The sequence below is a fragment of the Balaenoptera musculus genome, chromosome 7 (assembly GCF_009873245.2).
Source record: "Balaenoptera musculus isolate JJ_BM4_2016_0621 chromosome 7, mBalMus1.pri.v3, whole genome shotgun sequence".
In the NCBI taxonomy this organism is placed as follows: Eukaryota; Metazoa; Chordata; class Mammalia; order Artiodactyla; family Balaenopteridae; genus Balaenoptera; species Balaenoptera musculus.
In genome coordinates this window covers 66,780,410-66,793,193 of record NC_045791.1, presented here as the reverse complement: position 1 = coordinate 66,793,193, position 12,784 = coordinate 66,780,410, and the positions used below count along the sequence as shown (strand labels likewise).

The 12,784-nt window shown below is 35.8% G+C and overlaps 1 protein-coding gene across 1 annotated transcript; it reads right to left on the bottom strand.

Moving 5' to 3' along the window:
- Nucleotides 1-10,847: 10,847 nt before the first annotated feature.
- On the bottom strand, nucleotides 10,848-12,126 carry LOC118898576 (mitochondrial import inner membrane translocase subunit Tim17-A). Its single transcript, XM_036859101.1, has one exon. It carries the CDS (start codon nucleotides 12,114-12,116, stop codon nucleotides 11,601-11,603), a length of 516 nt encoding a protein of 171 aa, XP_036714996.1. The 5' UTR covers nucleotides 12,117-12,126; the 3' UTR covers nucleotides 10,848-11,600.
- Nucleotides 12,127-12,784: the final 658 nt, after the last annotated feature.

Sequence of the window (12,784 nt, the reverse complement as noted above, 5' to 3'; positions counted from 1 at the left end):
AGTCTTTATTATTTGGTGACTACTATTATCATTGCCATTACTGTTGGGCTATTTGATGTACCAAGTGGATAACATATGTAAGCTCTCAGCAGGGTGAACAATACAGTAAATGTTTATTAAGGGCTACTGATGGTGTGGTGGTGGTAGAAGAGATGGAAAAGAGGTAATGTGTGTGGTGTTTCATTTACAGAAATATTCCCAGATCAAATTTTTGCAATCATTCTATATTCCTCAGAACTTTGTGGACATTATTACTTATCCATATATATGCTGGAACACACCCTAAGCTTTTATTTTGTGGGGAGAAGCTTGGCAGGAACTACCTAGGCCTACCTCTGCGTGAATATGCCATGGCCTTCTGGTCAGGCACCTGTCCTTGTTAGGCTCCTCACATTTCAAAGGGGATATTCATTTTACCTTCTGTTTCACTAATTCTTGCAGCATATGGCCCTGCACAAACTGGCAGCACAGAATAACTGTGTTCCAAGTATCTGTGAGGGAGTGTGACCTTGACATTAAGGATCAATAAAATTGACTTAAAAGAAACATTATGTTGAATTTTTTTTAGTGACATATTTAAATCTCTCTCTAGATAAGCTAAAGAAGTCTGTTTTTAGAAATTTTATCATGGGATTTTGCTTAAGACTCCTCCCCTCCCAAATGTCCCTACCATCTAGTTTTCATTTTAATGAACTGAACTTTGAGTTTTTTGAAACTCATCTTTATATTTATTCTAAAGTTACTGTTGAAGATATGTACATTGTACATTTTTTCTTTTTTTGAGGATGAATAAGAATTTCCTCTATGGTCTTTGTACCAGGAATATTTGTACTACTCTGATTCACAGTTTATCTTCAACTTATGAAGACTGTACATCTTGTAAGTAACCATGTTTGCACTTTAAATTTTGGTTGCTAAAAAGTTTTAAGCCAATTTTTGCCATCTACCCCTTCCAAAAATAGACTGTTATGCATTTTGTGTGATGTTAGCATTACTTCTGGCGTAACGTTATCTGTAATAAACCAGTCCTTTTAATTTTTTAATGAATTTCATACCAACTACTTTTAAAAAAATAAACCTTTTATTGAGGTGTGATATATATGAAGAAACATAATTCATAAATGTATAGCTTAATGAATTAGCACAATGGAAACATACCTGTGGACTCACCACTCAGAATGAGAAATAAAACATTACTAGCAGTGCAGATGCCCCCATATTCTCCCTTTCAACCCCCATCATCCTCAACTTCAAAGTCAACCAGTATCTGTTTTTGCATATGAATGAAACTATAGATTCTATGATTTAATATTATGCTTCTGAGATTCACCCATGCTGCTGCATGCAGCAGTGCATTTACTTTGCTTTACTACAAAAATATTTTTTAAAATCTCCCACTGTTTATCCATTCTTCCATTGAAAGAACAAGGATGGCATAATTATGTCTTTCTATTGAACTGACCCTTCTATCATTGTGTGTTCCTTTTTATCTCTAGTATGTTTTTACTTTACATCTAAATTTTAGACAGCTTTCTCTTTTTTTTTTTTTAAAGGAATTCCTTTATTTTTATTATTTATTTATTTATTTATTTATGGCTGTGTTGGGTCTTCGTTTCTGTGCAAGGGCTTTCTCCAGTTACGGCAAGCGGGGGCCACTCTTCATCGCAGTGCGCGGGCCTCTCACTATCGCGGCCTCTCTTGTTGCGGAGCACGGGCTCCAGACGCGCAGGCTCAGTAGTTGTGGCTCACGGGCCCAGTTGCTCCGCGGCATGTGGGATCTTCCCAGACCAGGGCTCGAACCCGCATCCCCTGCATTGGCAGGCAGACTCTCAACCACTGCGCCACCAGGGAAGCCCCTAGACAGCTTTCTCTTGATTAATCTTTGTATAATATGTTTTCTATATTTTTATTTTCAACTTATCTGTGTTTTTTTTTATAAACAACATATATTAACTCAACCTTTTTCTGAACATACCCCCATCTGTTCTTCTTTATTTCTCCTTTCTTGCCACTTATGTATTATTTTTATGTACTATTTTATTTTCCCTCTCTTTCTAAACTATTTTTATATCCACATGCACCTTTGATTCATCAAGTGTAATATGTACAAGTAGTTTGTCCACATCATGCACAAAGGAAGGATATTAAAACTCTCCAACTCCACTTAATACTTTTCCATATTTTGTGCTATCAGTTTCATATATCTTAGCCCTTTATATAATTAAACAATACAACATTATTTTATTTGTATTTACCCACACTGTTACTTTTTGGTTCCATTCTCTTTATCCCTTTCTGAATACATGTTTTCATCTGTAAATACTGTTTCTACAACTGCCCTTTAGTTTTTCCTTTAACATTGGTTCACTGTTGATAAAGTTTTTTGTTTACCTAAACCAGTCCGTATTTTGTCTTAATTTATGAAGGATAATTTTTGCTCTACATAGAAGTCTATGTTGGAAATTATTTGCTTTCCCCATTTGAAGCTATTATTCTACTTTTGGTTTCCATAGTTTATTTTGAGAAATAATCTGTCAGTGTTAATGATGCTCCTTTGAAGCTTATATGTTCTCATCCTTCATATTCCTTTTAAGATTGCCTTTGTTTGGGGTTTTCAGCAGCTTTGCCATGAATTGTCTAGGTGTATTTCTAGGTGGATTCAGACTTCTTGGTGATCATTTCTTGATGTCTATCATCGGTTTTTGAAAACTCTGAACCATTATATATTTAAATCGTTCTCTGTCCTATTCTATATTTCCTCTATTTCTGGCCTTCAAGTTAAATTAAACTGATGTTTCCATCTCAGTGTCTGTCCTGACAATGAAGTAGATAACAAACACATTAGGTTTCTACCTGGCAATCTGTTCTTAACATTTGTAATATATTTCAGTTTCCTTAGGATTAGAATTCCTTCAAAATTTGTACAGTTTGATATAACAAAGATTTTTTTCTATCCCAGTTAGCTGCTCCTATCTTACATCTTTGGAATTTGACCTTTTAAAATCTGTGCTTACCAGAATATACCATGTGGAAGTTTGATGGTGTATACTGATGTTCACCTCTCTTTTCCTTTCTTGATAGCATTTGTGAATATTCAACATATATTTATTTAAATAATGTTTACAAATCAACTACTAAGTGCCAGATACTATTCTATATTTTAATGAAGTTTACACTTTAGTGATTATATGTTCCAAATATAAATTTTGATTCTCACAAAAAAAAATTTATTGAGTCTGATCGACACAGTATGAATATCACTGCAAACTCAAAGGAGAACAAAATCAAAGCCCCTAATATTAAGAAACATAGTATGATATTTGAGATAGACTATATAAAGCTTGTTGAAATTCTTAGCTATGTATTGAGAAAGGTATACAGAAACTATAATGGAAACAATGAAGATGTGGAGATTGATTGGTTCTTAGAAGACAAGGAAGACTACATAGACTACATAGAGACAAAAATAATAGAAGTCTTGAGAGAAAAATTGGATTTGCCAAACAGATAAGTTAGAGTGGGAAGGAAGAAGTGCCAGGCAGAGGAAAGTTCCAAAGGAACACAGATGTCAGAGAGCAGAGCATTTTTGAAAAATAAAAATAGAAAATGCCAGGACAGAGAGATCTATGAATTTTTTGCATGTGTGTATATGTATACATGTAGTTGGGGCATGGTGGTGTGCACGTGTGTTTATCGGGATTGAGTGGGGCATTGAGGTAATTGAGAGATACAATGAAGTATTAGCAAGACTATACCATTAAGTGCCTAGCTAACAGTTTCAAACTATCTTGTTGCTTATGGGCAGTCTGACAAATTTTAAGGCAAAATATTATAAATTCATGTTTTTAGAAATATAAATTTTCTATGATGGGATAAGTTTGAAAATTTTTTGTAAAATATTACAATGTTCTTTCCTCTAGTTTATTGTGTGAACCTGACAATGATGAATATTACCTTTCACAGCTATTTCAGACAGTTTAATGATATGATTAGTATCTCTAACTGTTTCATCACTTTCACGTCACCAACCATCACTTCCCGTTTTGTGATAATTGTTTAGAGAAGCATTTCCGTTAACTCTTGTTCACTCTTCAGAGATAAAACTGTCAGTAAAGAAATAACAGCATTTATCAGATTTTCTATTTTAAGTGGAATGAGAACTGTAGCTTTTATCTAGATTGAAGTTCTTATATATAATATGAGGGCACTTGTGCAAGGTGTTTTTCAAGCAATATGTTATTAATGATTGTTTATGTATGGATTTGAGAATTATATACAATAAAATAATTTACAGTGACTAAAGGTTATTCCTCTAATCATAACAGTTTTACTCATGTTCATATATGGTTAATAACTGTGGGAGAAAACTAGCAAGCTGAGAATTGCACAATACCTGCAACCAATTTTATCCAGGCCAGAACCAGACCCCAGAGTAATTCACCATTCACAGATGAAGTGAACACAAATTATTATATTGCTTAGCTTACCAAGAGCATTTTGTGGGGTTTATTAAAATATGAAAGGGCTTTCTCATTCCCTCACTACTTATACATTTATTAGCTCTCAGTTTGTTGTAAGAGAGAGCTTTCCCTTCTTTTCATTTATTTATTCAAGAATTATTATTATTATTCATATAATTATTTTAAGTGCTATAATCTGTTACTATCATTGTATATTTTTATATTCAAAGCACTCATAACTTGGTCATTGGGAGGCCCTTAAAGCTGGCTCTTGTATCCTTCTAATGTGCTTCCATCATTCTTTGAACATTTCCTTATTTCTGGCATAGCAAGATGTTTCAAGGTCTTTTGGTACTTTGCCAGCACCAGTCCTGAAATCAGCAGTTTCACCAAGAAATCTGATTACTTTTAGTTGGTTTAGAAATCAAATATGGGTTCTGGGTGCTAAATATGCTCATTGCTACTGGGATCACTGACTTAAGACCCTGTAGAGAAATGAGCCAAGAAATACATGCACATGTGTACACAGAGTATATTTCATCCTCCTCCCTTTCTGTACTTGTAATTCTCTGAAATGAGAAGCATGGATCCTGTTATACATGATATCTTCACTTGTTTTCTTAATACTAGACTGCTCAGTTTCAGCATTGCCTACTCATAACAGTACGAAAAAACAAACCTGCTAACTAGAGTTTAACATTTATTTGCATTTCTGTAAATACTTAGCCTAAGTATATATAGTCAAATACTGTTTGAAAACCACGACAGTACTAATCCTTTCAGGCAAAAATCATCATGCTAAAATGAAATTTTATGAGAAATAATATATTGACATAATCTCAAAGTATCTCCCTACAAGATACTTATTACCTATAAAGGGAAAAATAGTAACATTAAAGTAGAGAAACCTGGCAGGAAACATTTTAACCGAGTGATAAAAGTTAAAGGTAGTACAAAAGCTTTTAAGCCTAATTAAACTTAAAAGCTTTTGCACAACAAAGGAAACCATAAACAAGACAAAAAGACAACCCTCGGAATGGGAGAAAATATTTGCAAACGAAGCAACGGACAAAGTTAATCTCCAAATATACAAACAGCTCATGGAGCTCAATATCAAAAAAACAAACAACCCAATTAAAAAATAGGTGGAAGACCTAAATAGACATTTCACCAAAGAAGACATACAGATGGCCAAGAGGCACATAAAAAGATGCTCAACATCACTAATTATTAGAGAAATGCAAATCAAAACCACAATGAGGTATCACCTCACACCGTTCAGAATGGCCATCATCAAAAAATCTACAAACAATAAATGCTGGAGAGGATGTGAAGAAAAGGGAATCCTTTTGCACTGTTGGTGGGAATGTAAATTGATACTGCCACTATGGAGAACAGTACGGAGATTCCTTAAAAAACTAAAAATAGAACTACCATATGACCCAGCAATCCCACTACTGGGCATATACCCTAAGAAAACCATAATTCAAAAGGACACATGTACCCCATTGTTCATCGCGGCACTATTTACAATAGCCAAGACATGAAACAACCTAAATGTCCAACGACAGATGAATGGATAAAGAAGATGTGGCACATATATACAATGGAATATTACTCAGCCATAAAAAGTAACGAAATTGGGTCATTTGTAGAGATGTGGATGGACCTAGAGTCTGTCACACAGAGTGAAGTAAGTCAGAAAGAGAAAAACAAATACCATATATTAATGCATATATGTGGAATCTAGAAAAATGGTACAGATGAACCTATTTGCAGGGCAGGAATAGAGGCATAGATGTAGAGAACGGACATGTGGACATGGCAGGGAAGGGGAGGGTGGGACGAATTGGGAGATTAGGATTGACATATATACACTACCATGCATAAAATAGATAGCTAGCGGGAACATGCTATAAAGCACAGGAAGCTCAGCTCTGTGCTCTGTGGTGACCTAGATGGGTGGGATGGGGGTGGTGGGAGAGAGGTCCAAGAGAGAGGGGATATAGGTATACATATAGCTGATTCACTTCATTTGTTGTATAACAGAAACTAACAAAACATTGTAAAGGAATTATACTCTAATAAAAAAAGTTAAAGGTAGTAATAATTAGAGGCAGACATGTATCTTCTGATACGATGCTCTGAGGAGTCCAGAGAATCACATACATGGTATTTCTGCCCCCAAAACACACATCACCAGAATCAAATCATGAAGAATATACAGACAGATCAAAACTGAAGAACAATGTGCAAAATAAATGTTCTTTTACTTTTCAAAGAGTCAAGCTCATGGAAAATAAGAAAACCTAAGGTACTGTTCTACTTTAAATGAAAAGAAAGAAAGAAAGAAGAAAGAAAGAAAGAAAGAAAGAAAGAAAGAAAGAAAGAAAGAAAGAAAGAAAGAAGAAAGAAAGAAAGAAAGAAAGAAAGGGAAAGAGAGAGGGAGATAGGGAGAGAGGGAAGGAGGAAGGAGGGAGGGAAGGAAGAGAAAAGGGGAGAGAAGAAAAAAGAAATAAAAAAGAAAAAGGGGGGGGGGGAGAAAAACTATGACAATTAAATGCATTGAATAATTATGGATTGGTCCAAGACCAAGTTATTTTTTCTTTTAACAAGGGCATTAGTAGAATGATTGGAAAACTTGATAAGGTCTGTGTATTAGACAATAATATTGTATCAGTGTTACTTCCCTGATTTTGAAATTTTCAGTGGTTATGTAGAAGAATGCCCTTGTTTTTAGCAAATATACAGTTAAGTTTTTAGGAGCAAGGAGTCATGTCTACAACTTACTTTTGAAAGTTCCCCCCCACAAAAAATGTAAATAATAAGAGAGGTAGAGAGGATGACAAGGCAAATGGAATAAATTATTAACATTTGGGTAAGCTGGGGCAGTGGCTTTGAAAATATGTGCACACTTGTTACTTCTTCCTTCAAGAAGTAAAAGGCAATTCCTCTTCGCTTGAGTTTGGCCTGGATTTAGTGATTTGCTTCTATCAAAAAGAATAAGCCAGCAATAGCGGAGTATGAATCTGAGATTATGTCATAAAATGCATCTCTCTCTCTCAGTCTCTCTCTCTCTCTCTCTCTCCCCCTTTCCCTCCCCTTCTTTCCAGTGCCCCTTCCCTTCTCTCTGGAAAGCTAGCTGCTCTGACATGTGAGCAGCCCTATGGAGAAGTCCACATGTCAAATCAAGGAACTAAAGCTGCTTGTCAACAGCCATAAGTGTTTAAAAGCAGATTCTCCAGTCCCTTCTGATAACAGCAGCCCTGGCCAACATCTTGGCTACAGCTTCATGAAGAAACTCTAAACCAGAATCACTCAGCTAAAGTGCTTCCAGATTCCTGACACTCAGACACTGTGTGAGATAATAAATGTTTGCTGTTTTAAGGTGCTATATTTGGGAGGTTGATAAACAATATTAGGTAATTAATACAATATGTGAAGGGTTTATTGAAATTCTCTGAGCAAATTTTGTATCTTTTTCTGTAAGTCTGAAATTATTGATATTTCAAAATAAAAATTTTTTTTAAAAAAGAGAAAAACATCTGGAAGAGTGTTACATATGCCAGATTTTCCAGGCTCCACGTCATAGCGGAAAAAATAGTTTATTGTGCATCTGGAGACTTACTGGCTTCTGTCATTCTTTTCTCAGCAATATTTATTGCATCTCTAGCCTTTATCTAGTCTGTAGAACACCACCAAAGAAAGTCACCTCGCATAAATGGTCTTCTTCCTCACTCAAATACATGTATAAATACATTTCCATGCATAAAAATGAAATATGCCATGGGGTTTAATTTTGAAATTTCAATTATTATTTTCAAATGTACAAAAACCTATATGATTCACTCCATGCTCTGAAAAATTTACTCTGTACAGGAAGTAAATTATTGTCTCCTGAGCAACGACAGAAGTAAAAATGGACCTTGAGTCAACTTGTCATACAACCTATACCTTGCCAACATAGGACAACCAAAAAAGAAACCTTCCTTTTTCATGAATTAAGCAAGAGCTAAATTCCTGAAGAAGGAAACAGACAAAATTTTATTTTGTTTACTGATTCTTCAATGGTGGGAGAAAGCATCAACTGCTTTGTTTTATTAATACTCACAGGTAAGTTCATTCACTCATAAATGTGCAGTAACATTTCGAACGGAAAGAGATAATTTAAACAAAATTGAATTGTATTCAATGCCTCTATAGTAGAGTTTTTACTTTGACTTATTGGAATATGAAACAGAACTTAATTTTTTTAAAGATGCATTAAATTCGCATATATATAAGCATACATATACATATGTATATGTATACATATATAATAATGTATTATGCAATGTATAAAACACATGTTTAATATATAATACATACATGTATATGTGCATATGTATAGACACATGTATATATGTAATATATATATACATACACAAACACATGGATTGCCGTATGGACTCTATGTCAACATACACCCTTTATTTTCTTGACTGTACACCTTCTGCCTATCTTTCAGGACTTATCTCAAATATAGAAATATTTCTTAACATTTCCAGCTGACTATGAACCTTCCTTCTGCTAACTCATATAGTTGCCTCTATATTTTAAAATTTTATGTCACTTTTCTCACATCATCTTGTACCATTAGTATTTGTGTTCTGGAGTCTATCACACTGCATTTCTATGATATTAGATGCTCAGTAAAAAGTAGTGAACAAATGGTTTAAAATTTTATACTCTCAAGAATATTTTCAGGCTGAGTATCTTGCTTTTAAGTAGAATACAAAACTCAGAAATTATTAAAGTAATTAAATTTACTATTTTAATTTTGAAAAAGACTCTTGTCATTTACGGCTCAATTTAAATATTCACAACATTCCTTAATTTATTCTACATACACTATTTTGACAGTTTTCAACTTGAGGTCAATTTGTTTTAAAATAATATAATAGAACATTTTGACATAAATAAAATTATTTTGCAATAAATAAATGGAAGAGAACATTTACAACATTTTCTTGAAATAATTTCACAAATCTTTTATAGCCACCATTCGTAAATGCTTGTTAATTTTTAAAAATTTTACAGCATTAACTCTATGTGATTATTTGCTTTCACTGTTTCATTCAATCCTGGAACACTTTAATTTGTCTCTGCCATCCTTCACATTTTCCTCATTTTTCCTTCTGCCTTTTTATCACCTACAGTAAAATCAATTAAATCACCTGAAAAACTAAATTGAGGACAGCAGCTTATTAAGAGGAGGAACAGAGCAATCCCATTTGATGCTAAACTACCTACTCAACACAAAAAGCTCAGAGGTTGAAAGAAAAACATTTCTATTCCTTAATCTTTTTATTTTTAGATTTTATTGGTTCTGAAATGACTAAAATATTTTGAACGTTATGTTATAGCTGGAGGAATTTTTTTTTTTTTTTTTTTTTTTTTTTTTTTTTTTTTTTTTTTGACTGGCTATAATGTATTTATTTAAAGGAAAATAAAAGTGTTGGCGAGGATGTGGAGAAATGGGAACCTTCGTGCACTGCTGGTGGAAATGTCAAATGGTGCAGCGCTGTGGAAAAGTTTGGTGCTTCTTCCAAAAGTTAAACATAGAACTACCACATGCCCCAGCAACGCCACTCCTAGGTCTACACCCAAAGGAACGGAAAGCAGGGGCTCAGATATTTGTATGCCCATGTTATTCACAAGAGTCACACGGTGTAAACAGCCCAAGTGTCCATCAATGGATGAATGGAGAAATAAAATGTGATCTCTGCATACCATGCAATATTACTCAGCCATTGAAAGGCACGAAGTGTTGGTTTATGCTACACCACAGACGGACCTTAAAACATGATGCTCCATGAAATAAGAGCGACACAGAAGGACGAATATCGTACGGTTCCACTTATACAAGGTACCCAGAATAGGCAAACTCAGAGACAGCAAGTAGACCTGTGGTTACCAGGAGCTGGGGGAAGGCGGGATGGGGAGTTTCTGTTGGTGATGATGAGGAAGTTTTGGGATACACAATGGTGACTGTTACACTAATTTAAATTCCACTGAACTGTACACTTACAAATGGTTAAAATGATATGATTTCCTGTATATTTTACCACACAAAGATCGAACCAGCATTAGTAAATTAAATGCTTACTACGTACGTGGCACTGGGCCAAAATATGCGTGTGCTCACCACACCCACACGGATTTGCTCTCCGTTTCACACAGAGGCAGGCAAATGGGGAGTGACAGCCTGCCTCCTGTAAGGCCGCATGGCATCTCCACCACAGCCAGTAAAATGGCCTATTCTGAAATGCTAATCCATTTTCCAGGCCCGGCCAGACCCCAAAACACACCCTCGACGAAGATCAGCTTCAGGGGACTTGCAACACATTAAAAACAGCATGTATTTTACTTTCCAGCATACCATAAACGCCAAACTTTTCCAGGGCTGTTATGCCCTCCAGGAACCTTCTCATACAGAACTGGGTATACCGGAAGGAAGCTTTTCTGATGATTAAGAATCAAGACACAGTAGCTTCAGAGGTGAAGAGAGTTTTGTATCCGACACCCTCAAAATCAAGACGTGGCATATTTTTTTACTTGCAAGGAGAAGGCTAAGCACTTTCCCGCAGCCTTCCAGCCCAGAAGTGTTTGCTGTGGACCAATCCTTGGTGACTGCACCACGTGCAACTTTCAATGGACTCTGCATTATTTGAATTCAAGGACGAAAAGTAGAACTCTGCAACTTATCTTAATAGAAAGAGCAATCTCCTGGCGTTTTTTATTGTTTAACAGAACAAAACCAGGCAGAGAGGTCCCCGAGGAAATGATGGTCATGCTTCATTGCTGTTTGCCACTGGTCCTTCATCTTCCAAGCACTTACTGTTTTTCCTTCTAAAGATTTCAGACATTTATTTTGATCACAAACACAATCCAAGTGTGAATAAATAAATGTATTATCTTTTAAGACCCTCCCCCGCCCCCCACGTTCCTTTAAATAGAAAAATGTGCTAAATGTCTCTTCACAGCCTATTTGGCCATAGTTGTCCCACCTACAGTTTTAAAAACAGACTGAATTTGACCTTCTGAAATCCTTCCTTGAACCGCAGCTCATTCTGTTACAGAAGTCCTGGGAGAGAGGTCCTACTGGTATTGTTGATAGTCCCCGAAAGGTGAGGATGGTAACTGGGCCGAAGGCAACTGGGAGGGGTCTTCAGCAAACGGAGGACCGTTGGGAAACTGGGCAGAGGCAAATCTTGTCAACAAGATACCAGCTCCTTCAATGAGAGCTAGCAGAATGCCACCCATCGCGGCTGACCCAACCATGGCCACTGGTCCGTTTCTTGCTGCCAGGATGGCTCCTGTTAAGGCACCACTCGTGATGGAGTTCCAGGGATCTTCTTTCCCTCTGACTTGAACCATACTGCAGTCAATCATGGAAAACAGACCTCCCCAAACTGCAAAGCTACCTCCCAACTGTGGGGCCCTGGTTCTAACGGCTGTCAGACTCCCTCGCAGTCTGTGGTTTACTCCCACCGGAGAATTGCGAAAACCTTTGATTGCTTGAAAGATCCCGCCACCTATGGTTCCCATCGTAAAGGCCCCACCACAGTCGTCCACAATGCGCCAGGGGCAAGGCTCGCGCGCGTATTCCTCCATCTTGACTCCGCCGCTCTGGAGGAATTTTTAAAGAAATATAGTTATCAATATCTTCATTGTCATCTCAGAAAAAATGTGGCTTTTACTTTTGTTAAGCATTAAGAGACTGTGTGGAAGTAAAATTTCCAATTTAACCTCTATGTTTCATACAACTACCTTAACTATCTGCTTACCTTCATTTCTTATCTTAATTTGTCTGTAATTATAACACATTACATACTATTGGTAATCTCTTTAATCTCAGACAAACTAATTTGCCTGCATTTCACATACAGCCATATGGTCTCACTGACCATCATCAAGGGAGAAATCTGGGCTATATTCCTCATCAACTTGTTTGTTATAATCAGTAGTCTTATTTCCAGGCGTTATAATCAGTAGTCTTATTTCCAGGCTCTTACCCCATGAGTCAGTCAGCCCTAAAAACTTGACCCATAAGAAAAAAAATAAGTTCTAAAATATCTAGATTCATGACTGTTTAATTACTTTAAAATAATATTTCAGCTCATAGTGTTCTATTCTTTTCCCAAGTTCAGTTAGCATTCTTGTTACTAATGCTTTGAACTCGTTATCTGGTAAATTATTTATCTTTGTTTCATTTGGCATTTTTCAGGGTTTTTTCTTGTTCTTTCATTTGAAAAAAATTCCTCTATCTTCTCATTTTGTTT